The 24671-nt window shown below is 44.4% G+C and overlaps 1 protein-coding gene and 1 long non-coding RNA gene across 4 annotated transcripts in view; one reads left to right on the top strand and one right to left on the bottom strand.

Moving 5' to 3' along the window:
- Positions 1-14471, bottom strand: part of PTPN1 (protein tyrosine phosphatase non-receptor type 1) — an 88531-nt gene extending 74060 nt beyond the window's left edge. Inside the window, exon 1 of one of the 2 annotated variants that reach the window (XM_082226214.1) lies at positions 14164-14471. In XM_082226214.1, coding sequence (XP_082082340.1) covers positions 14164-14367 — 204 coding nt within the window. In that variant the 5' untranslated portion in view covers positions 14368-14471. The remainder of the gene's footprint in view (positions 1-14163) is intronic. The other variant, XM_082226213.1, reaches the window with a different exon arrangement.
- Positions 14472-14611: 140 nt separating this feature from the next.
- Positions 14612-21617, top strand: LOC309534405. Of its 2 annotated transcripts, none has more exons than XR_014220685.1 (3): positions 14612-14891; positions 18890-18966; positions 20189-21617. It is a non-coding gene; the product is annotated as an uncharacterized lncRNA (long non-coding RNA). The 2 variants fall into 2 exon arrangements; XR_014220686.1 differs by having other exon boundaries at positions 14612-14898.
- The last annotated feature ends 3054 nt before the right edge of the window (positions 21618-24671 follow it).

Here is a 24671-nt window from a genome sequence, read left to right as displayed (position 1 = left end):
TGCGGATGTCTGATGATCATCTTCGAAAGCAACTACTCTATTCCGAACTTAAAAATGGAAAGCGTAATGCCGATGGACGACAAAAGAGGTTTAAAGATGCCCTCAAGGCAAATCTTTTAAAATGTAGTATAAACACTGACAACTGGGAAACACTGGCTGGCGAGCACTCCAGTTGGAGAAAAGCCTTTACCAAAGGTGTCATGGGCTTTGAAGACACTCGAACTCAGGACGCAAGGGAGAAACGTGCCAAGAGGAAGGCACGTTTGGCAAATCCACCCTGTGATCAACTCCCGCCTGGAAATCAATGTCCCCACTGTGGAAGGATGTGTGGATCCAAAATTGGCCTCCGTAGTCACTTATGGACTCATTGTTAAAACCGTCTTTATAGAAGACAATCTTACTCGGCTATGAGTGATTGCCAAAGAAAAAGACGACCCCAAGAGCGTCAAAGGTGCAAGGGGATTTGAACAGACTTATTCCTGCTCCAAGTCCAATGTATTCTGTCCACAGTGTTACCCTGGCTGCTGATCAAAGACAAGGGCAGCCTGTTCAGACAGACCACTGCCGTCTGAGATGTTATTAGATACTACCCACATACATGCAAACCCATCTTGGAAGCCTTCAGATCTATTACTTGCTTTTGAAAACAAATAAATAAAACCGGAGATTTATAAACTGATTGGCACTCAGATATCTTTCAGGCCATTATGTTCCTTCCCCTGCATGCTCCATTCAGTACACGAAGCCTTGCTCTGGATTCCTTGGTTGTTGGCTGCAAAGTGGAGAACCCACCACAGGGAAATGCCTGGCAGGCAAGATCCTTCAAGCACTGTGTGCTTTTAGATGCTTGGAAGCAAAGCCGGCTATTCAAGAAGGCTTTAGTACTTGCCCTTTCTGTGCTATGTTCATGCCGTTCTCCTTTTAAGCTAATTGGCTGGTTCACATGCAACAGTAAACCACAGTGTAGTGCCACATGGACAAGTCCCAAGCACTCGCCCTCCCTGCATGGCCAGAAGGAAGAGGACATCTGTGGAGTTTGCATTCGGTTTCAAAGAACCTTGGCTTAACATTACGTGGGAAACAGGATTCCTGGTTTAAAACAACTGTCGCGGTACAAGCAAACATCAACCCATGGCTTATAAAACTGGCTTGTTTAAGTCTTCCTCCAGTGGGACAAGGGAGGACATGACGACAAAGCTTTGCTCAGGGCCATCCATGTAGCTCTAAGCTGAGCCAGGGATTACAGTGCCATGGGCACAGTGGCACTCTTGAGGACCTCCCTTGGTGCCTACAAAGCCCCTGGCCTGGATCTACCAATGCCCAATCACAGCCTCTTTGTCATGGGGTGGCAAGGGTAGCTACACTGATCCCCTTTGCAAAGCATACAGAGCTGAAGGGGAAGTTGGAAGAGGTACACTCTCTCTCACTTCCTCTTTCATCTCTATGTGCTTTTCAGATTGTACCTAAGCAGCTGAACAGAAAGTGGATCAGATCAATGGGAACGAGGTAGTGATCCGGGAGACCAGTGGAAGGAAAATGGAAAATATGTGCTTACATATCAGATTTCATAAAATGGCTCCTCTGGAAATTGTATACAGTGATACCTCGGGTAACATACACTTCAGGTTACAGACTCCGCTAACCCAGAAATAGTACCTCGGGTTAAGAACTTTGCTTCAGGATGAGAACAGAAATCATGCTCTGGCGGTGCGGCAGCAGCGGGAGGCCCCATTAGCTAAAGTGGTGCTTCAGGTTACGAACAGTTTCAGGTTAAGAATGGGCCTCCAGAACGAATTAAGTATGTAACCAGAGGTACCACTGTAATTGCCCCCCCCCCAACAAAAGAACCATAAAATCACACACCACCTCTGTCTCCATTGACTGTAAAGACTCATGGATTCGGTTCTCTTCAGCACAGCCATGGAACAAAATTGTGCATCTGAGGCATGGATTGTTATGGGTAGTCAAATTTCATGAACTTTTTTTTGTAACAAGGGCACCCCCTTAAAGCTGCCATCAAATCACAGGTTACCTCTATGTCTACATATATATTCTGCAAGTCAGACAGCCAACAAATAACTTCAGGACGCTGGGTTTTGTCCTCACGTGATTCTGTGTTTGCTGGCAAACAGAGAGAACACATACAGCTCTGAAAGTAGTCACCTTCAGGTTGGCACTTAAATTATTGTCCCATTTGTATCTTACTTGGAACACCTAAAGTTAGTTTTGAAATCTCAAAACATTTCAGCCTAGGTGCTGTGTCCATCACAGCCCTTTGTGACAACTCTAAGCCACCTAATACCACACAAGATAGCAACAGATTATCACCAACAACATTTAGTCATGTGAATGAACCTCATTCCATTCACAGCGTACAATCTAACCACAGGCAGCTATTAATGCCATATGAAAGGGTAACCTGTTTACATGGACGGTAATCACAGATACACGGTAGTTTTGCTTCTATAAGAAGTTACCTCCGCTGGCAATATGCTAGCAGAAGTATTGGTTATGCATAGCCTGGGATATTCCTGGGTTCAGGAGCACAGCAACCTAGCCGTTTCTGTTAAAGGGTAGTTTCTCTGCCTTTCAGGCCTACTGCAGAAAACAGAACAGATACACAACACATAATATCAACTGACTGATCACAGAAAAGGGTGGCAAGTCCATGAATGAGTTTTGCCAATTGAGAAGTAAGTGAAAAGAATTAATAGGCTGTAAGAACACAAACTTTGCTCCTCCCTCTCCTGAGTCCAGTCCAAGGTTAACAATAGTAAAAGGAAGCTTCTGATAATTCTTCCTGCCATATCTTTGGTGGGACAGCAACAAAACAAGTCTCTGTGCATATCAAACCAGGCACTAAATCAAGGTGACAACAGCCAGCAACTTTCAGCTTATCCAGTGCCCAAACACTGAGCCCCGGATAAAATCAAAACACATGCATAGACGACACTGCGAAATATCCTCCTCCCAATCTGGTACTTTGCAACAAACATGGTCAATGGTGGGAACTGTAGTCCATCACCTAGGTTGGAGACCCCTACCCTGAAGTGTCTGTTCTGTTGTCCTAGCTGGCAAAGCTGTCACTTGTTTTCTTAACAGAATAATTTTTGTCATCCCAAAAGAACTGACTGAAGTACTGGGTTAATTTCCGTTTTCCACATTTTGTAATATTTAGGAACAAATTTGCATGTGGCATTTTAGTCTGGAGAGGATGAGTCACCCGAGCTTTGAAAATGATGAGTTCATTTTAAAAGTAAGAACCCATTAAAATTAACACACTGGAAAAGTTGCAGACAGATTAGAGGGTTGGCTTTCAAAATTAATAGGTCCCAAACCACCTCCTCCTCCTCCTCCTTCACTAGATTTTCACAAAGATTTCGAGATGCAAGTTTCCAAAGAACATGGTCTGTAAAATGCTGGCTTCCAGTTGAAAAATATATCCATCCCAGTGCCCAACGCTCTAGGCAAGTAGAAAATTGTGACCACGAGAAAGAAGATTACAGTAGTACAATTTGTAGGCCTTTAATCTTCTGCTGAATCCAACCTTATTTTCAAAAAGCCCAATTTCTACCATTACAGAACTTTCTGTGCCTGAATAACTCATGTAGATTGGGATGGCCTGCCCAAACTATATCCACAGAAGTCACGTTATGCTCCCTGATGCTGCTGTAGAGTTCACTATCAGAGTTTTGGATGTTTCTTACAAACTGTTTAGGATTTGATTATACCAGAGACCAATATTACTTAACTGAAAACCTCATGGCATTTTAAATAAAAGAAAATGCTATTTTAATTCAGCATTAGCTTGAAGGCATGAGGCCTTAGAAGTGCTCAAGATTTTAAGAGACCAGACTCTACAAGAGAGTATTGCAGGTCGAATGTAGATCACAAGCTGCTCCCTTGCATCTATTTTCAATTCTTAGGAACTTCAGTAATATTAATTGCTACTTTAGCAGGAAATTCTCTTCAGATACCACCCTCTTGCTTATAAAGAAATTGCCAAAACATGCTTCCCTTGGCTGCCAGCTATTGCTCAATATCCTTCACATTGAGAGTAAATACGCTAGAGATATCTGTGTACTAAATGACATGTTCTGAAAGGCACACCATTAGCTTTGTCTGAAAGATTATCACCTACTTAGAAGCAGTGTTAGAAACTGAGATACAGTGGTGCCTCGCAAGACGAAAAGAATCCGTTCTGTGATTCTCTTCGTCTAGCGGTTTTTTCGTCTTGCGAAGCAAGGCCATTGACGGATTAGTGGATTAGCGCTTTTAGCGGCTTATCTGCTGATCAGATCAGCTGATAAGCAGCTTAGCGGCTTAGAAAAAGGGGGGGGAGGGAAAAAAACCAGCAGGAACTCGCAAGACATTGTCGTCTTGCGAAGCAAGCCCATAGGAAATTCGTTTTGCGAAGCACCTCCAAAACGGAAAACTCTTTCGTCTAGCCAGTTTTCCGTCTTGCGAGGCATTTGTCTTGCGGGGCACCACTGTATTAAAGCTAGGAGCTGAATGGCACCTTAAACCTAGGTTATGGGGCGCAACAACGGAATGTCTAGGCACACTTTTTTATAACAAGAGTACAAAGCTGAAAATGAATGACCTGTAGCTAAAATCTTATGTTCAATTTTCACATGGTCTAGTCCAGGCGTAGGCAACCTCAGGCCCAATCACCTTCTCAATCCGGCCCATGGACGGTCCAGGAATCAGCGTGTTTTTACATGAGCAGAATGTGTCCTTTTATTTAAAATGCATCTCTGGGTTATTTGTGGGGCGTAGGAATTTGTTCATTCCCCCCCCCCAATATAGTCCGGCCCACCAAATGCTGTGAGGGATGGTGGACTGGCCCACGGCTGGAAAAGGTTGCTGACCCCTGGTCTAGTCCTTCCCCTGCCCGCCCCCCTTATATTCTTAAGAGGGTCTCTTCTCCAGTCTTCAGAGAGTAGCTGGAAGTGGGGAGGCAGAAAAAGGCCCTCCTTTCCTTCCACTCTGCAGTTTTAATCTGAAATCTTAGGCGCAGTACTGAGTACCCAGAGCTCAGAAACTGCTCGCACTAATGAAATCCCCTGTTGCAGAATGCGCCTAGAACAACGGGAGTTTCGAACACTGCTTAGAATATGGTTACCAGATTTTTTTTCAATGAATCCGGGGACACTTTTTTTTTTGAAGCTGAGTAGCAACAGGGAGTCAGTACTGGGGATGGTGAGGCAAAAGACCCTGGGCCCAAGCACACATGCATATTGTATAAAGGTGCAAAGCCCTTCTTTCGCACCCTGTGAAACATTAATGTGCATATTGTATAAAGGTGCAAAGCCCTTCTTTTGCACCCTGTGAAACATTAATGTGCAGAGTTTTTTAAAAAACTGGGCAATGGTGCCCATGACTCCTGAGCCTTCCCTGATCTCCTTCCCCTTTCCCCTTTTGTTTTGACAGATCAGGGGAGGCTTGGGAATCATGGGCGGGCGCCCATTGCCCAGGAGGGGCCAGCCTGAGTAGTGCAGTTGGCTCTGGCTGGCTTCAGGAGATGCTTGCTGCCATGGCACAGGAAAAATGGCAGGCATCATGGCAGCGAGCAGCGCTACCAGGCTGGCTCTGGGCTGCTGCTGCCATGTTTCCCAGGGACAGATTTGCAAATCTGGGGAAATTCCGGGGACGGAATTTGTCCAGGGGCAGATTTGCAAATCCGGGGACTGTCCCCAGGAATGTCTGGTAACCCTAGCTTCGAAGTCTCCTTTAATTTGGCACTTGCCATTGGCACTAGGTTGGGGCTGCCCACCATGCTGATCAGGAGATATTAATGGACTACAACTCCCGCCAGGTTCAGGTGGCATTGTCAATGGTGAGGGATGGTGCCAGTTGTAGTGCAACAACATCTAGCTGGTGCCATGCAGGCCACCCCTACTCTTTCTCTGATACACAGTGTAAGCCTTGGCATGCTTGTTTGCATGCAAGTCCCACCGCTTTCAATGGGCTTACAGCTTGGTTTAGCATTGCAGCTGGCTGTTTCTTTCAGCCTGCGAGCTACTTATGCCACATTTATATGAACATAAAGAGACCTTGCTGAATCAGGCCAGTGGTCCACCTCGTCCAGTCACCTGTTCTCACAGTAGCCAACCAGAGGCCTGTGGGAAACCAACAACCAAGATTTAAGAGAAAAAGGACTCTGCCTTGCAGTTTCCAGCAACTGGTATTCAGAAACATTACTGCCTCCAACTGAGAAGACAGCACAATAGCCTCCCTCGTGGCTAGTAGCCATGAATGGTCTCATTCTCCATGTTAACATCACCCCATATCCTAAAGTCTAGTTCTCTCATCAGGCGATAAATATGCGTCTAGACTGCGCCACTTAAGGAGGAGACTCAAGACCAAAGTAGATGTGGCAATAATTGCATGGGTGCAATTAACTTGCATGTTTTTTTGCTACACATGTAGCAGCCTCAAGGGATCCTCCACAGATCCAGATCACAGAGGCTGGGAGAGAAGAGTTGTAACCCTTTTCCACGAAGTTCCTCTTTGCTTAAGAAGAGAGAAACCTCCCTTGGTGCCAATGCAGGCTTCCTCCCTGGTGTAAATAGAAGCCATTGATTGATTGAATGACTGACTGACTGATTAATCACAATAAAAACAGCAACCCAATAACCCCCCCATTAGGGGCATCTTTCGGCGGGGTCACAGGAAACAGTAAGATTAAACTCTTATTATTATTTTTATTATGTAAAAAATTAAATCCCACTTTTCCTCCCAAGGGCAGCTCCTTAGCATCATCCTCTGCACTCATGGTGCTGCACAGACTCCTATTTACGTTTTGTTTTAAACAAGCACATTTCTAGCATTCATGCAATTAACATCACAGAGACTTCAGTCCAAACTTACGATAGCATTCAGTTAAAGTGTGTTTCAACATACGAAACAGAGATGGATAACCTGAGCCCAATTGGCCATGGTTGATAAATACTGTCGTCCCACCACATGTGGAATCCAGCGAATTCATCAATCCCTGGCCTAAAGTCCAAAGTACACCTGAAGTCCGTTCGACCATATCAGGTCTGGTCTGTGCGTACAGCAGAATGAGATGGGTTTGTTTTTCGTATGATGGAATTCTCCTCCACAGGAATTCTCAAACACAGAAAACTGGATGTCAAAGAGGGTGGCTTTAGCATCATTCTCTCTCCACATCATTCTCTTTATGCGCAGAATTTCCTTTCCCCAAAGGTGGGTATTTGCACGGTGAAATGCTCACCTGCACTCTGAAGGGATACAACCAAGATGCAAGTTTACTGCCTCATCAGCTGCTTCCCAGAACTAGACCACTGTTGCTTCAAGAAAAGTGGTGAGCTATTTTGAGTATTTTCTGAGACATTGGTACAGGCTGGAAAACAGATTGGATTCTTTGCCTTTGTCCTGGGCATCCTTCCCAAACTCTTATGCCCTGAAGAATTTGTGGCAAACCATCTGGCACAAAAATGCCAAAGTACTTTCAGTGAGAACCCTGTGTCATATTCATTCATGTCAGATTGTGTAATATATGAACAGGGAACTGATATTTTATTCTTTTTCAGAAAGAAATGTCTTCCTTCTCCCGCCCCCCTTTGGTTTCTCTTTCTTTCTTTCTTTCTTTCTTTCTTTCTTTCTTTCTTTCTTTCTTTCAGTTCCTTCTCAAAATGCTCACATTTCATTGTTTAATTTGGAATATCACTGCTATTGGTCAAATGTAGTTCACCCCATGGGAACAGGGAGAAGATACAACCTCAAAAATTATAAGTGATGCCAGAAATAATATGAAGGGGGGTATAAACACAGCCAAGTTAATAAAAGTATGTAATATTATATGATACAGCGGTACCTCGGATTAAGAACTTAATTTGTTCCGGAGGTCTGTTTTTAACCTGAAACTGTTCTTAACCTGAGGTACCACTTTAGCTAATGGGGCCTCCCGCTGCTGCTGTGCCGCCGCTGCATGATTTCTGTTCTCATCCTGAAGCAAAGTTCTTAACCCGAGGTACTATTTCTGGGTTAGCGGAGTCTGTAACCTGAAGCGTCTGTAACCTGAGGTACCACTGTACTGCACGAAACATTCTCATTTCTGCCAGAAGGCTCACCTCTATGCTGGAGTTACATGTCAGAGACTGATTATCCCGAACATGTTTTAAGGACCAGCTCCTATGCGTTCTGCTTAAGCATTATAGTGTTGCTTTGCATTTCCCCCAAACAAAAAGTGTGACAGGTAAGTACATGGCTTTTCTGTTTTATTATGCAATGACTTCCCAGAAAAACTCACCAAGCTCTTTAAATTCAGGGATGGTAATTGGCAGTGATGCCCATATGTTTTTAAAAAACACACACCAATTCCCCCCCCCCCATGCCCTAAATAGCAATTAGGTATTAGTCCACTAAACAAGTATGTTGTGTTAATTTTTCATGCAACATAAATCCATCAAAAGGTTTTTTTCCCCATTAGCCAAAAGTAGTTGAACTGAAATATTTGATTAGGGAGGAAAAATCAATACAGCACATTCAATAAATCACAGAAGCTGCCTACTTCCGCTTTTTCCTGGTTTCTCCTTCCTCTTGAAGCCCCTACTCAACATCCCAGACTCTTCCAGTGCCACCCAAGTTATACATACATACATAAATATATATATATAGCCAGACACTTCCATAGATTATTACAGCTGGCCTTTAGTGCTGGCATGAAAATAGTCGCTCAGCTAGTAACTTTTGGCAAATCAGCACAACCACCAGGCAGAAAAGCTTCTGGAAGAGGAACAGATTGTGCTGTAATTTATCTGCGCGCAAGAATTTGTTTTCACATAGGTATGCATGGGAAGTAAACATTTGTGTAAACTTGACGTGTCTGTGGACTTGCTAGTGTTCAGCACACATTTACTTTTACGTAAAGCTACAGATGTGGTGTACATAGACCACCATTACAAAGCACAACTCCAGTCAAGGCAAAGCCTAGAACTCCACCATAGACAGCTGTTCAGCAATGATTTTAATTCTTCCTAGACTTTGGGAACCAGTTGTTATTTCCAATGGAGGAGAGCAAAAGGATTAACAGAAAATGTAACACTCAACATATAGTCTGGAGTTGCATGCATACTACATAGTTCTAAAGACAGCATCCTCTTTTATTAAAAGTTCATGTATAACAACAACAACAACAACAATAATAATAATAAACTTTTAATTGTATCCCGCCCTCCCCAGCCGAGACTGGGCTTAGGGTGGCTAACATCAAATAATCACACTGATATAAAATCAAACATTAAATCACCTCTTAAAAACAAATCAGGATAGAATTAAAATCTGAATTAGATGGCTTTCCGCAGGATTTGGGTTGGGAACAGTAAAGGCTTATCAGGCCCAACTGTGTACACTGATCTTATATGGGCCTGTGAGAATGCTGGGAGGTCTCTTTCGTACTAGTTCTTATACCAAAAGGGAAGGGGAGATAGACTGAGCCCTGACCAAAGGCCTCTAAAGGCAAGCGGCCTATAAAACTGCCTATAAAACTGAAGGCATATTGTTTTATTCCAGTCTTAGGACCAAGGTAAGGAAAGACGTAACAACCCCAGACCCCTTGAGCCCCACACAAATATTGGATAATGAGTTTACCGCAGGCAGGGACCATTTTAGCCCCCATCTGATATGGGGGAACCGGGCAGTGGGGGAAAATGGGGCTTTTTCAGGCCGTTTTCAATGGTGTTTCAAATATATACAATTTCACTTAAACACGCAGTGCCGTGAAAGGTAACTCCTAGGTAAATTGGGAGTTGCCTGTACTACATTATTAATATTTATTTAGTGCCAGCCTGGGTTCAAAGTGAGCAGGGTGCCTAAATATTCTCCATTTCTGAGCACCTACCGAAGTCTGGGTGCCATTTTTTGCACCTGGCTAGCACTCAAGGATTACTGAAATGAATGTGCTTTGAAGTCTCAAAGTACCGTATTGGCCCGAATATAAGCCGCACCTTTAAAATTGGGGAGCGGGGGGAGAAAAAGAGAGAAAAAATACCTGGATATAAGCCGCTCCATTCCTCACTGCTCCTGGCTGCACACTGGGCAGGGTGGGGGGAGCCGCGCTGCGTTGCCCCTTCATTGCTCTCTCCCTTCCCAGCCTTGGGAGAGGGGACGAGGGACTACGCTCTGGGCAGTCGCTGCGCTCCTGGCGCTGTTTGCCCTGTGCTCCTGGCTGCATACTGTAATGTCGCGAATATAAGCCGCTCTTTAACTTTTCACAGTCAGAATGGGGGGGGGGGTGAGGCTTATATACAGTATACGTTAAGGATCGACATATATGTTTCACAATAAAGAGTTGAGGGTTTTGAAAACTGAAGCATGGTACCAATATTTTTATTGTAAATACCAAATGAAACATGTATTTACAATTTCTGCTAAAAATGTGATATCAACACTGCGTCACTTATGCGAATTGTGTATTAGTTTGTGCTGATCGAAATAATAAATAAAAAGTGTTGCCCCCCCCACCCCCCAAAACGGCGACTAGACATTCTGTTTTGGCACCCACAATCCAGATCCCAGAAACTGTTTGGCTCCTATCCCAGTTTCTAACACTTGGACTGCCCGCAGCAACTGGATTCTAAACCCAAAAGCAACTGATGAAGCTGTTTCTCAGGCAAAGGACCTGCGGCTCTCCCAATGTTTTGGATTCCAATTCCAGTGCCAACCAGAATGGCCAAAAGTCAGGGAGGATGGGAGTTGATGGCTACGCTCTGCCTCCACGACTGGAGGCAGTATGTCTCTGAATACCAGCTGCTGGGAGCCATAAGTGGGAAGACTGCTGTGGCTCATGTTCACTTGCAGACTTCCGATAGGGATGCTAGAATGGATGGGACATTGGCTTGATCTAGCAGCCTGTGGAGGGCCACAGGTGCTTCGTTCCTGCCTTCTAGGATGAACAGTATCTTATTCCAACAGCATCTTTTCCCAAGGTTAGCTGCAAACGTTATTGCTAAACCAGAAGTGGAGAGGAAGGAGTACAGTGATTCCTCCGGTTGCAGACGGGATCCATTCCGGAGCTCTGGTCGGATCCTGAGGTTTCTGCAAGTGGAGGGACAACTTCTGCGCATGCGGCAGTAGAGCAGTTCTGCGCATGCGGCAGTAGAGCGGCGAAACCCGGAAAAATACTTCCAGATTTGCCTCTTACGTATCCCGAAGGATACGTAACTGGAGGTGAACGTAAGTAGAGGTACCACTGTACAGCTGTGGGGCAAGGTGCCATCCCACTGATTCGTAATTTGCTTCTGCCACATGGACTATACCACAGGTCACAGGTCTGTTTGTTTTATGGGTGCTACACACACACACCTGGAAGCCCACCTAGAAGCCCCCAAAGTCCAGCACCGCAGAGATGAAGCGAATGGATTTGGAAACAGCGAAGGGAAGACCACTGCGGCAAAGGTTGTTTTTTGGTGCGGGGAGGACAGATGAACAGACGACTGAGGAAAGCCTTTGAAAACGAAGGAGTTTTTTGAGAACAATTTACTGCAAAGGCAAGCTGGCTTGATAAAAGAACGTGGCAATGATCCCACATGCAGCATGTACCTTTGTGTCAAAACTGAGCAATTCGCCCACATTTCCACTGAAGGACTTGGTGAACCTAAATATTTAAAACTGCTGTGAAGTTTGCTGGTTTATTCAGGAACTGGATGACTCTGTGTAAGACTGAAGCGGGGGTGGGATGGGGGAGGTTAGGCAGTTCAGCTTCATGGTCTATTCAATACCTGACAGCTCTACTGACCCCAGTACAGGTGAGAATTTAAGTGTTCTTCAGTGACAAGTGCACTAGAGAAAACATTTAGACGCATTTCTCCAAGGCCAAAAGATGCCAGTGTTTATTTCTGACCTGAACTGAACTTGAAGCTGCGATCGTGGAACAAGTGTAGACATTTTTCTAAGAATTAGCAGTTAAGTTTTGCAGCACTCTCTTAAATGTGCCTACTGTGCTTTTAGCAACAAAGTGCTCACAAATGCTGTGAAGTGCTACCACATTAAGGAGCGATTTTATGCAAAGCACATGGTGTAAGACTAGAGAGAGAGAGAGTGGAGCAGCCACCTTGACCTAATTTCCTTACTTTGGCTGACATAATTTACCATCCAAGTGATACTATACAACGAAGCTACGAGGAAAGGACAAAATTAGATTAAAGCAAGAGTAACAGCTACGCTGGTCTAATGCATTTTGCAAAGTCCTTTCTGAGTGTTGTGCCTTCACGGTATCTTCTGTTCCAAGGACATTTGGGCGGGGGGGTAACAAAATTCTCACACTGAAGAACATAAATGCCACAAGAAGAATCACAGAATTGTAGAATTGAAAGGGACACCCCAAGGGTCATCTAGTCCAACCCTCTGCAGTGCAGGAAAAAGAGCAACCCCAAGGCATGCACAAACCTAAACCAATTGTGCATCCCAATCCTACTTGCAGCTAGGTGTGCTGAAACCAGCTGAAATCAATGGGCTTAACTCTGCAAAGACCTGCAGTCTTGATTTCTAGTTCAGTGGTGCAAACATCATTGCTCACCTTCCAAGTTATGCAAAATATTTCCCTCAATCCTTCATAACATAACCGGAAGGAAAGGAATTGATTTTGCAACCTTTCCATTCTCCAAAAGCCCCAGGGCAAGGTATAAATACATTCACCTCCCCTGCAAAGGGAGTAGTAGCAAAGCCCAATCTCACATATTGATTTAGCCTGGCAGCGTATGAACTAAAACCCCATCAATATCCATTAAAACACATCTTACAAACGCCATGCCAAAACAGATGCTCATTAAAGAATTGGGGAGAAAGCTCTCCTCTCAACCACACCATTGATTCACCCAAAACCCCAAGGCAGCAAAATATTTGTACAAGTATTTGTGCATGGTTATTAAAAGATATACAATCATTTTTTATAACAATGGCAACTGATTTCAGTGACTATTCTTGCCTGTTACTTCCTACCTAATGCAACTTACTCGAGAAGAGAATTGTTCCAAAAAACTTGTTAAATATATGAGCATGACTCCAATCTTCAGACCACTGTTATGCAATAGCGTTAGGGAACATTTTCAAAATTAAAGTCAGCATTATAAAGACTGACAAAAAAACAAGGATAAAAAAAACAGTTTCAAGCTAATACATATGAATATATCACAAAATATCCACACACAAAAAGATATTCAGGTTATAGGTAGGCTACCCTTATTAGTACAAGAATATATAGGAATATAGGACAATAAAGCAAAATATGCTTGTGGAATTGAGACGCAAACAACTCTTAATGTCCTTGGCCGGGGAAGGATGTAAAAAATGTTATTTAATTCTAAACCTAGACTACTGGAAGACAAGTAGAGTAAGACTCTTCTTCACAAGGGGAAAAGGGATTACTAGAATTATTTCTTGGCAGGGCAGAACGATGGGCTCGACTATTCCTGTTGTAGGAAGCTGTTAATTAGGGAAGAACAAACGGAGAAAAGAGTTATCCTAAGCAGATTGCACACAGCCAAGAGTCAGTCCCCCTCCCCAGCCCCCAAGAAACCTTGTACAAGGGGGCAGAGACGCCGGAGGGGTTTGGAAAGAAAGAGCATTGCTTCGAGGGGTAGAACAAGGATAAAAACAACGGAGCCTCTCTCACGCTTCCCAAAGCAGATGTGTTAGAAATGAGATAAAAATAAAACACACCAACAAAACCCACAATTGTAGCAGCATAATCTCTAAAGGGCTCGACAGAACATGACAGGGAGATGCCACGAAAGGGAAGCTGACCCAAACCGGCGAGTGCACACAATGCGCTCCCTTCTATGTCTTCCATGCTAGCCAAGCAACAAGGGAAAGGGGGGCAGAAAGTGGGGCAGGAGGAGGGGGGGCTCTCCATACACACACACAACCCAAAATTAAGGCTGAGGAGAAATGCAGGTTTTTTTAAAGTAACACAAAACTCTATTATGAGTGAGAGGAAGGAGCAGGGGCAAGGAGCCCGAGGCAAGGGGCGAGTTTCTAGGGCAGCAGAAAAAGGAGTTGGGGGTGGAGAGGTGGGGAAGGGCGGACAATGGGGCGGCGGCGGCGGAGGAGGACGGAGGAGCCCGAGCTTGCTCGGTCGCGCTCCCGGGCGCCGGCGCTGCCCGCCTGGCTTCTTCTCCGCGCCCGGCCCCGGCTCACCTGGTAGATGGCGGCCCAGCTGTCGGCCTGGTCGAGCCGGCGGAACTCCTTCTCGATCTCCATGGCGTAGGGGGCCCGGGCCCGGCCGGGCTCCTCCGCCTCTTCCTCCTCCGGCTCTTCCACGGCGTCTCCCGCTGCCCTGCGCTGCTCCAGCTCCGGCTGCTCCCCGGAGCGCCGCGGCGGCTCTTGCTGCCTGCTCTGCATGGGCAGCGCCTCCCCCCTTCCCTCCGCTTCTCCCCTTCCCTTCGCCAGCCCACGGGAAGCGACGCAAGCGGCCCGGCCCCCGAGCCTTCCGGGACGGCCTCCTCGCCGCCTCCCCAAGAGAGGCGAGGCCGAGGAAGGAGGGCGCAAGGCCGGCCTCCGAGCGAGGAGGGGAGAGGGCAGGGCGCGCAGGGCGGAGTCTGCCCGGGGTGGAGCAAAGAGCTCGGATGAGCTGGGCCGGCCAGGGCAAAGGGGCGGGGAAAAGAAGCCAAGAGAGCCTCTGAGCGTGTGCAGAGCGCCCTCCAATAGCTCGCTTCCTGGGATGGCCGGGGAGGGGGAAGTTGCGCAAGGCGGAGGCGTCGGCTCGCCCGTGCATGTTGCGCTTGGGCTCTGCGGCGTTTCTCGTTTTGGAAAAGGGTTGGGCCCCAGCGCAGGAGATTCCCGTGTTGATCCAGGCTCCTCCTTGCAAAAGAGAGAGAGAATTGCAAAGGGATCCCCCGCCTCCACACCGCCCGCTCCTTTTTATTGTAAGAGGTGGGCGATTTTTGTTGCGTTGCGTTTACTTTCTCAGGTTTTCCCCCGTTACTGCCGGCGCTCCCGGGCAGGAGCTGGCTGCTCCCGTTATGGGAAAGCAGAGGATCTAGATCTTAGGGGGGGGAGGGGGAGAGACAACATTTGTGGGTCTTGTGGCACCTTCGAGACTTCATAAGCAGCGGCGTAGCCAATGTGGTGCCATCCAATATTGTGGACTACAGCTCCCATCCACAATCAGCCCCATCCACAATGCTCAGGCATTATGGGAGTTGTAGTCCCAACTCTTTTTTTGTGACAGGTTCTCCACATTGGGTACCCGGGTAGACGAGAGACCACTGCATCAGATGAACGCAATATTAAAACCTACCGTATTTTTCGCTCTATAACACGCACCCGACCATAACACGCACGTAGTTTTTAGAGGAGGAAAATCCATAGGCATTCCACCCGTAGGCATTCCCTCCATAACACGCACAGACATTTCCCCTTACTTTTTAGGAGGAAAAAAAGTGAGTGTTGTGGTGCAAAAAATATGGTATTTCTTTTATGGTTTCTAGTGGCATGGCATGTTAATCTGTTGCAATAACAATTACCAAAGAGTTGTGAACCTTAAAGAATAACCAATTTAGAAAGGCATAAGCTTTCATGGAGCGTCTCCACCCCCATCGTTCTGCCCGGACACTGAGGTCCAGCGCCGAGGGCCTTCTGGCGGTTCCCTCATTACGAGAAGCGAAGCTACAGGGAACCAGGCAGAGGGCCTTTTCGGTGGTGGCGCCCGCCCTGTGGAATGCCCTCCCATTGGATGTCAAGGTGATGGACAACTACCTGACATTCAGAAGACATCTTAAGGCGGCCCTATTCAGGGAAGCTTTTAATGTATGATATTTTAGTGTTTTTGGTTTCTGTGGAAGCCGCCCAGAGTGGCTGGGGAAACCCAGCCAGATGGGCGGGGTACAAATAATAAATTATTATTATTATTATTATTATTATTATTATTATTATTATTATTATCATCATGGGCTACACCCCACTTTGTCCCACGTTGCAGGTGCATATACATATAACTGGGGGGGGGGGGAGGGAATTGTAAATAGTCGGGTCACAAGGAGCCAAAAGTGTAGAAAATACAAAATGTGATGATTACATTAACCTGGACCATTTACAAACGTATTATTATTTGAATTTATCATTTGCTTTTTCTTGCCCAGGCAACTCCAAGCAATTTGCAACCGAGCAAATTGACAGACTGAACTACCCACATTGATATACATTAAATCCAAGAGGGGAAAAAAGAAATAAATTAGAAACATCCCAGCCACTTCTAAAAGGCCACAGATAGTTCAAGGTCAAAGGCCTGGTTATAGAAGAATATTTTTTGCCTGGTGCCTAAATATATATAACAATGGCACTCTAAGAAGAGCAATCCATAAGAGGGGAGTCACCGCAGAAAATGCCAGTTCTTGTGTTGCTACCCGCCCACAGACCTCTTGTGGAGGGGCCACACGAAAAAGGGCCTCAGATTACGATTGCGAAGTCCAGTGCTTTATTATACAGTTGATGCTTTTGAATTATGGTGCTGGAGGAGACTCTTGAGAGTCCCATGGACTGCAGGAAGATCAAACCTATCCATTCTTAAGGAAATCAGCCCTGAGGGCTCACTGGAAGGACAGATCCTGAAGCTGAGGCTCCAGTACTTTGGCCACCTCATGAGAAGAGAAGACTCCCTGGAAAAGACCCTGATGTTGGGAAAGATGGAGGGCACAAGGAGAAGGGGACGACAGAGGACGAGATGGTTGGATAGTGTTCTCGAAGCTACAAACATGAGTCTGACCAAACTGCGGGAGGCAGTGGAAGACAGGAGTGCCTGGCGTGCTCTGGTCCATGGGGTCATGAAGAGTCAGACACGACTAAACAACAACATGGTTTATTAAACCATGGCTTATGGATGAACCCAGATGAGCACCTGGACTATGGCTTATTAACCATGGTTAAAGTTCTCTCATTAACCAAGGTTTAGTGTACAAACCTCCTGGAACATTAACCATAGCTTACCATTATGTGCAAACTCAAACCTCCTCCTTAATCGTGATTAATAAACCATCTCTGACCAAAAGCTACGGAGCCACGAGTGAAGAGTAGCAAAAGAATCCCAACAGCTCTCTAGGCTTGGCTGCTCTGTGGCATTAGGTTTAGGTGGTCATCTGCCAGGCACCACAGCTTCAACTATGATTTATTAACTATGGTTAACATTAACTATGTCTTGGTGTTATGTGTGAACCAGGCCAATGGCTCCCTTTGCTCTCCACGGGTTGCTTTCCCACTAGTACGGCATCCACCCCACATCCTGCTACATGCAAACCATGAGTAGGTCTTGCCCCATAAGCCGTAGTAGTGATGCTGCTAAGAGCAGCTGCTCCTCTAGGCTGGCTGTTAAGCTACTTGCTCCAGGTGCAAGTTTCATGACAGACAGTTGTGCAACAGGTGAAGGTGTCTGTAGCATGGAGTGTGTGTCATAAACAACCCTGCATCTGCTATTCTGCTGTCAAGAGCTTTACTCGAGCGACCCCATACACAACCCTTTTTATATTGGATTAGAGTTTACCTTGTTTTTATTTTATAACTGTATTGCTTGCCTTTTGTGAATTTTCTCGTACGGCGGTGAACAATTAAACAAACATAGTTATCTACAGTACTTCTTTTCTGGGGGGGGGGGACGATTCAGGGGGACACATATCCCTAAACATTTTGTGCATCTAAATTTGGCCTCATCAAGGAGCAATATTTCAATATGAGTAGGATATTGTAGGTTATCTATAATACAGTAAAGCACGCGCACACACACACACAAATAAAACAAAACTATCTTTCCTGTTCAAGATCCACTCTCTCCTGGATGCAAGATCAATCACTGTTTCTGTGTTGCTAGGGAGTGGAAGATTGGGGTTATTATTATTATTCTTTATTAAATTTATATCTCACCCTTCACCTGAATATCGCAGGGTGGTTCACAACACAAAAATACAAAATCAAAACACAAAACAAAAATAAAAACAAAAGGAAAACAAACCGATAATCCCTCCCAGATACATTTTAATATTAATCATGCTCTTTCCCAAAGTCTAGCTTAAGCCAGCACCATAAGGTCTGCGGGGAGGGCGTCAAATGTTGTTCTCGCACAGTCCCTGAGGACTGGAGAGGGCATTGAGTCCTGATAGGATTTTACTCGGCTGGCTTGACCTATCAAGCAACATAAAGGGTGTCACATGGGTTGCAGGGAAGAGAGGAGGGACAAAAGAGTTGGTTGACTCAGGCTATTGGGCCAGTATGTAATGCTCCTCTTACTTGGTACAGATGTGCCAGGGCCTCTACTCCTCTACTCCTGCCATGATATGAATACAGGATTATTCTGCTTATGTCTTATCCAGGCTATAGTTATAAACTTAAGTAGGGATTATGAGTATTAATTTCCTGCAAAAATTTCATTATAAATTTTTAAGGCTTAGCTGGGTTTTTTTTTTAAAAAAAATGATGTGCCAATTATGAAGCAGTCATTAAAAACTCACATTTGCAATTATTATATAGACTATGGTGCACAACACACATTTGCAAATTGCAGAATAGAAGGACCCTACAGACCTACCAATTTTGAAACCTGTGGAATGGGGCTCTGAGTTTCATTTTTCAGCTAAGCCAAAGCATTTCACCTGTGATCAGTGTATTCCGGATTTGAAGATGAGCTACAGTGACATCATTTTCCTGCTCAGTTCTTGTAAGATCTATCTGTAAACAAGATCCACAATGTCCCTGCACTCTGGCGTTGTGAATACAACTCTGTAATTGCGTTTGGCTAACAAGCAGCAGTTCCAGTAGACTGGTTCTCCATTTACAAATGGGGAGGTTAGTTGTCATTCCCATTCAGCTCGCCTCCTGCTATCAGATTCTACATAATTGCTCCATTATTCCACATTAACATCTCTGTTTTATTTAACAGGAAGATGGTCTTGTATTAAACAAGGCTGATACTTTCTGGCAGCTGTTGGAATGCCTTTTGGGTATTGAGAGCCGCAAGTATGTTCCTTATTTCCTTTCTTGCTGTTGATGGTAATTTAAGTTTTCAGAACGTTTTGTATCAGGAGCCAACATGATTCAGTCATTCATTCAGCAACACTATAATTTCCAAGAAAAGCTTTTGGAGCCAACGTATTACAATAAGCAAGGACCATCTTAGTATTTCCCAAAATTCTCATTGCTGAGGTGCACTACATATGAATTAAAATGGGAAGAATCAGCAAGCTGCATGCTTATATCACAGAAAATTTAGGGGCCCCCCTCACCCCATCATGTTTCTGGAAGAGTCAGTTACCCCAAACAGTCCTCTGTTCGAAGGGCTGTGCAGGATAAAAAATGGTTTCACCTTCCAGTAAAACAGGATGTTTGGGTAGTGGTGGGTTTATTTCTAACTGGATGAGTCGCCAGTGGTCTTTCAGCTGTTGCTGGTCATGCTGGCTGGGCCGATGGGAGCTGGAACTTCAGTGTGGTTTAACTATCAATCTGTTTTCCCAGGGCATTCTGGGAATTGTAGGAGAACTAGGGGTTCTCCTAGCAACTAAGCACCCTTTACAAACCACAGTTCCCAGGATTCTTTGGGGGAAGCAATGACTGTTTAAAGTGGTATGAGGCTCTGTTTTGCACCCAGGATTGGGGGGCAGGCAGTGCATGTCACATGAGTGTGACGTCCAGTGTGTGGCGCATGTTGCACGTGTGTGAGATCATGTGCCTGTCACACGCTACACACATGCGATGTCATGCACCTGACACATGACACGTGCGTGACGTCACACGTGTGACGGAGCCCAGTGTGGCATGGCTTCCCCTCTTGCGCTCAGGAGGAGCCAGCCACCGAACTGCTCCATGCTCAGCCATTTCCGCCCCCTCAACATGGAGAGGGCCAGCAGGTTTTGAGGAGGCCGAAGGCACCTCTGCCCCTAGGATTTTGGTGTTCCTGATACTGCTTTAAATGTATCAGGCAGATGGAGCCCAGGGGTGGGCCTCATCCAAGGAAGTGGACTAGGACTTTATGGAGACCTCCAGCACCACTGTGGATCCTTTTTCAGGAGAGCAGCCCAGGTTGGAGGAACTTCTCCATGAGGAAAGATTGCAGCATTTGGGCATTTTCTTTAGTTTAGAGAAAAGTCAATTAAGAGGCAACATGACAGAAGTGTATAAAATTATGCATGGCATACAGAAAATTGCTAGAGAAATTTTTCTTCTTCCACTTTTATAATTCCAGAACCCATGGCTATTACTGAAGTGCGGATTGAGTAGGCTCATGTTTTAAATGCAAACTGAATTGGATTTTTCCACAATCCATCTCCTCCTTTGAGTTCCAGCTTTGATTTTCCTACTCTCCATTATGGGGAACTGACAACAGACCATCTCATCAGGCCTTCTGAGACTACATCTCTGATTGTAGCACATCAGTTGTATAAAATCATGGTTTTGTTTTATTATGTTTAGCAGAAGAAATATTTAACATGATATATTGGTTTACTTTAATACTTTATTTTTTAAAAAATACCTTGCTAAGTTAACTTATTCCAAACCATTACTATAAACAGACTTGTATATATTCACATTAGAAACTCGCTCATCGCATGAGTGCTGTAGAAAAATTCTAGTTCCTCCCTTGTCAAAATTTTGTGTTGTCCTTGCTCTTCCCGAACTAAAGAAAGATAAACAGACAAATGCCAGGAAGTGGGCAGAACTCTAAAATAAACTCACACACACACACACACACACACACACACACACACTTCTCTACATACAGAAAGCAAACAATGAATCTACAAACAACCATCAACGGAACTCAGCAAAAATGCAGCCATTCTACGTTCATTGGTTGGAAAGAAGCGCTCATCATCATCCTGTTTTGCCTGGTTCCACCAAATTCCTGGAAACCAATGCAAGCTTGGCTGGCAAAGCTGGGGGGGGGGGAGAGAAAATTAACACAACATTTCATTTGAAAAATCAGAAGGTAGCCGTTTATTCAGATCACCATCACTTCAATCCAAATTATTTAATAGCTGTCATCAGTCATCAACATTTGCTGGAGGACAGTATTCTGAAACAGGCCCCTGTTTGTTTTTTATAAGGGGTGTCCACTCTTTGAAGGCCTATATGGCACAAATCTGGTAATAAACCTTAAGAAGGGGGAGGAGGGGTCTTCGACAAGTTGCCCAACAAGAGTTAGCCCCTAGAGAGGAGGCAAGTGTGAAATGGACCACAGTCATGAGACATGGTTATGGATGGAGTAGAAGTCAGGCAGACAAGGAGTGCATTGCAGAACAAGCCAATGAAGACAAACTACGCCCCTTGGAAAATGTCTCTGATCTAAACCTCCACTGCCTGGAGGAAAAAACTGAGGCATGGTTAAGGAAGGTTGATATAAAGTTTACAGCATGCTGTGTGTTAAAGGAAAAGTACATGAAAATGATGTACAGTGGTACCTCTGAATGCGAACAGGATCCGTTCTGGAGCCCTGTTCGCATCCTGAAAGGAATGTAAGACGCGACTGCATGTCTGCGAGTGTGCAGGTCGCGTTTCGCCGCTTCCGCTCATGCATGTGATGTCATTTTGAGTGTCTGCGCATGCGCGAGCGGCGAAACCTGGAAGTAACGTGTTCTGTTACTTCCAGGTTGCCGCGGAGCACAACCCGAAAACGTTCAACATGAAGCATATTCATCCCGAGGTATGACTGTATAGATGGTGTTTAACTCCAGTAAAACTTGCAAAAATGTACAAAAAAATTGCTGAATATGTGTTGGAAATGCAAAGATAATGAGGGTACATTTTTCCATATGTGGTGGACCTATAAATCAGCAAAAGCATATGGGAAAATGATATATAATGAATTAAAGAAAATGTTTAAAATGACACTTAGTAAAAAAACCAGAGGCTTTTTTATTGGGTATAATAGGAGAAGAAATCCCAAAAGAGAAAAAGGCCCTATTCATGTATCTGACAACAACAGCGAGAGTGTTATATGCCCATGGATGGAAGGAAGAAAGAACCCCATTGAAAGAAGAATGGATAGTGAAATTGATGGACTATACCAAAATGGTGAAAATGACAGGGAAGATCAGACACCAAGAAGACAAAAGGTTTTAAAAAGAATGAATTAATTGTGTGGAATACCTGAAGGAGCACTGCAAACACTTAAAAACATTAGCAGGCTTATAATAGCACCAGTGATGCAATTAGGGTAAATTTTGAAACAAGGGAGATGAATAAATTAGATAAAGATATAAAGACACAGAAAATATAGTAGGCAATGATGGAAAACCGGGGAGGAGGGTGGGCAGAAGTCCGAGGGTTGAGAACCCCCAAAACATAAATATTTTGTTGTGTTGATATGAATGTAAAAATGTAAGCAAAAAATAAACTATTGAAATAAATAAATAAATAGAAAAATCTGTACCTGCTGCCTTGCAGGATATCTTCAGGAGAAGAAAAGGCTACATACACAAATCCGGAGTGGAGTCCCTAAGACGATTGGATGGCATCTTGTATGCCTCCTTCCGGCAACTCCAGCAACTAAGCTGGTGTCAAATGTATTGCTCTGCTTTGGACCACGTCAGCAAGGCTGAGAGGGGGGGGGTCTTCTTCTATGAGCAGCCCAGGATCTGCAAACACACTGCCCCAGGCATGAGCCCCAGGGAGATCACTTCAAAGCTGCTAATGCAGCAAAAAACACACACAACAAAAATAAAAAACCATGGGAGACAGACAGTTACCGATATCTGCAGCCACAGCAGCTGCTGTGATTCTCCAGCGCTTTAACTCCATCCCTGGAGGTGCACTCTGTTGCCTCTCAAGACAAATGGATGTCAACTTGTAAATATCAGTTTCTGGGAATCACAGGTGAGCAGAATGCTGTTGCGACCATGTCCAGCTTACAGGCTTCTCATAAGCATCTGGTTGGCTACCATGAGAGAAGGACGCTGGACGTAAGTTCTTAAAACAACAATACCATAAATTTCCAACATACTGTACATAAAATACGGACAACAGCAAACCAAGACAGAATCAAATTAACAAAACCCCTTTGCGGGTCTTTGCAGCAGAAACGATAAAGCTAGCAACTGTTTCCACAATGATTTGGCTTGTATGAGCTACTAAGCAGGCCAAATGCCATTCAAATGTCCTGGTCTAGTCCTGCGAACTGAAAGGGTAAGCAAATTGCTTTAGTCGGCACCCACAGTTACAGATCTGGAATTCCATCGCTCCTGCTACGTAATTTTGGTTTAGCTGATGCTTCTGTGGTTACATTGTGTTGTTCGTGTCCATGGATCATTTCAGCACCTAGTGAACATTTGGGGGTTGGAAGCAAAGCTTTGGGATCCCACAAAATGACTCTCAGTGCTTAGGCTTTTAAAAAAAATGGATATTAAATTTGATCGTCTATAACTGCTTCCTGGCTTTCCCTAAATTATGGTAGTATTTCAACCACTTTTCAGAACCTGGCAATTTAACTTGGCATTAAAGGGGAGAAACATTTGTAACGGATAAATGCAGCTGGATGGTGCAGGGTAAAAACAGGGCAAAACTGGAGACATTCCCTTGATGTCAGTCTTTGAAAGCCATTGAAGCAGTAGAGCATATATAATGGAATAATGATATCATTCAAAAATAAATCTATTAGAGTTCATATATACAATAGAACAGACTAGTGGCACAGAACGTCAAGCCATGTGTTCAAGATAGGTGTCAAAGGTCAGTCTCATAATGGTTATTCAAAGGTTCAACAGAAGACGTCTCAAAAGTCTAAAAAGTAAAGTTTTCTCAATAGTTTTTCAAAAGTTTCAATGGAAGACGTCTCAAAAGTCTCAAGGACAGTGTTTCTGGAATGATACTACTGTTTCGTAATAGACTTCATCAGCTGAAAATACAATACAAAGCATACAACCATTGACATTCGGACACAGATTTATTATTTACAGTATTATGGGTAAATCAAAAGAAATTTGGTATTAGGCAAGATTTTGAACGGCGGTTATGTCAACAAGAAACCTGTTTCATTTTTCTGTTTAAATCTATTCATGGCTGGGGGGGGGGCTAACTTCTGAACTTGATTTTAATTGCTTTGTTTAAATATTGCTGTACACATTATTGTTATATGTTTGTCCTGTGTAACTGCTTCTTATGGGTCTACTTTGTATTCATCTGCTGTACTTGCTATACTGTCTCTTTAAGCATATTGTCATTAGAAACAGCTGTGGCTTACTTGAGATAGCCTATGCAATTGAGTTGCAAATACCAGCAGCTACACTACTGGTGAACACTGATCCGTAGCATAAATCTTACTTACATATTATTGTGAAAAATATTGGGTATTTCTTTATACACTTTGTTTTGTATATTCTGTTTTATTATACAATGTGTATTCGAGTAGCTCAGTTCTGTTATCATTCATTGGTTGCTGCTCTAACAGTTATTAGCATATGTGTTGTGTCTTTATTTCTGTGATTGGTTCTCATTAGAATCATAGAATCATAGAGTTGGAAGAGACCACGAGGGCCATCGAGTCCAACCCCCTGCCAAGCAGGAAACACCATCAGAGCACTCCTGACATATGGCTGTCAAGCCTCTGCTTAAAGACCTCCAAAGTAGGAGACTCCACCACACTCCTTGGCAGCAAATTCCACTGTCGAACAGCTCTTACTGTCAGGAAGTTCTTCCTAATGTTTAGGTGGAATCTTCTTTCTTGTAGTTTG

The sequence above is a fragment of the Podarcis vaucheri genome (assembly GCF_965113315.1).
Source record: "Podarcis vaucheri genome assembly, chromosome: 6".
Classification (NCBI taxonomy): domain Eukaryota; kingdom Metazoa; phylum Chordata; class Lepidosauria; order Squamata; family Lacertidae; genus Podarcis; species Podarcis vaucheri.
This window is presented reverse-complemented; position numbering and strand designations above follow the sequence as displayed.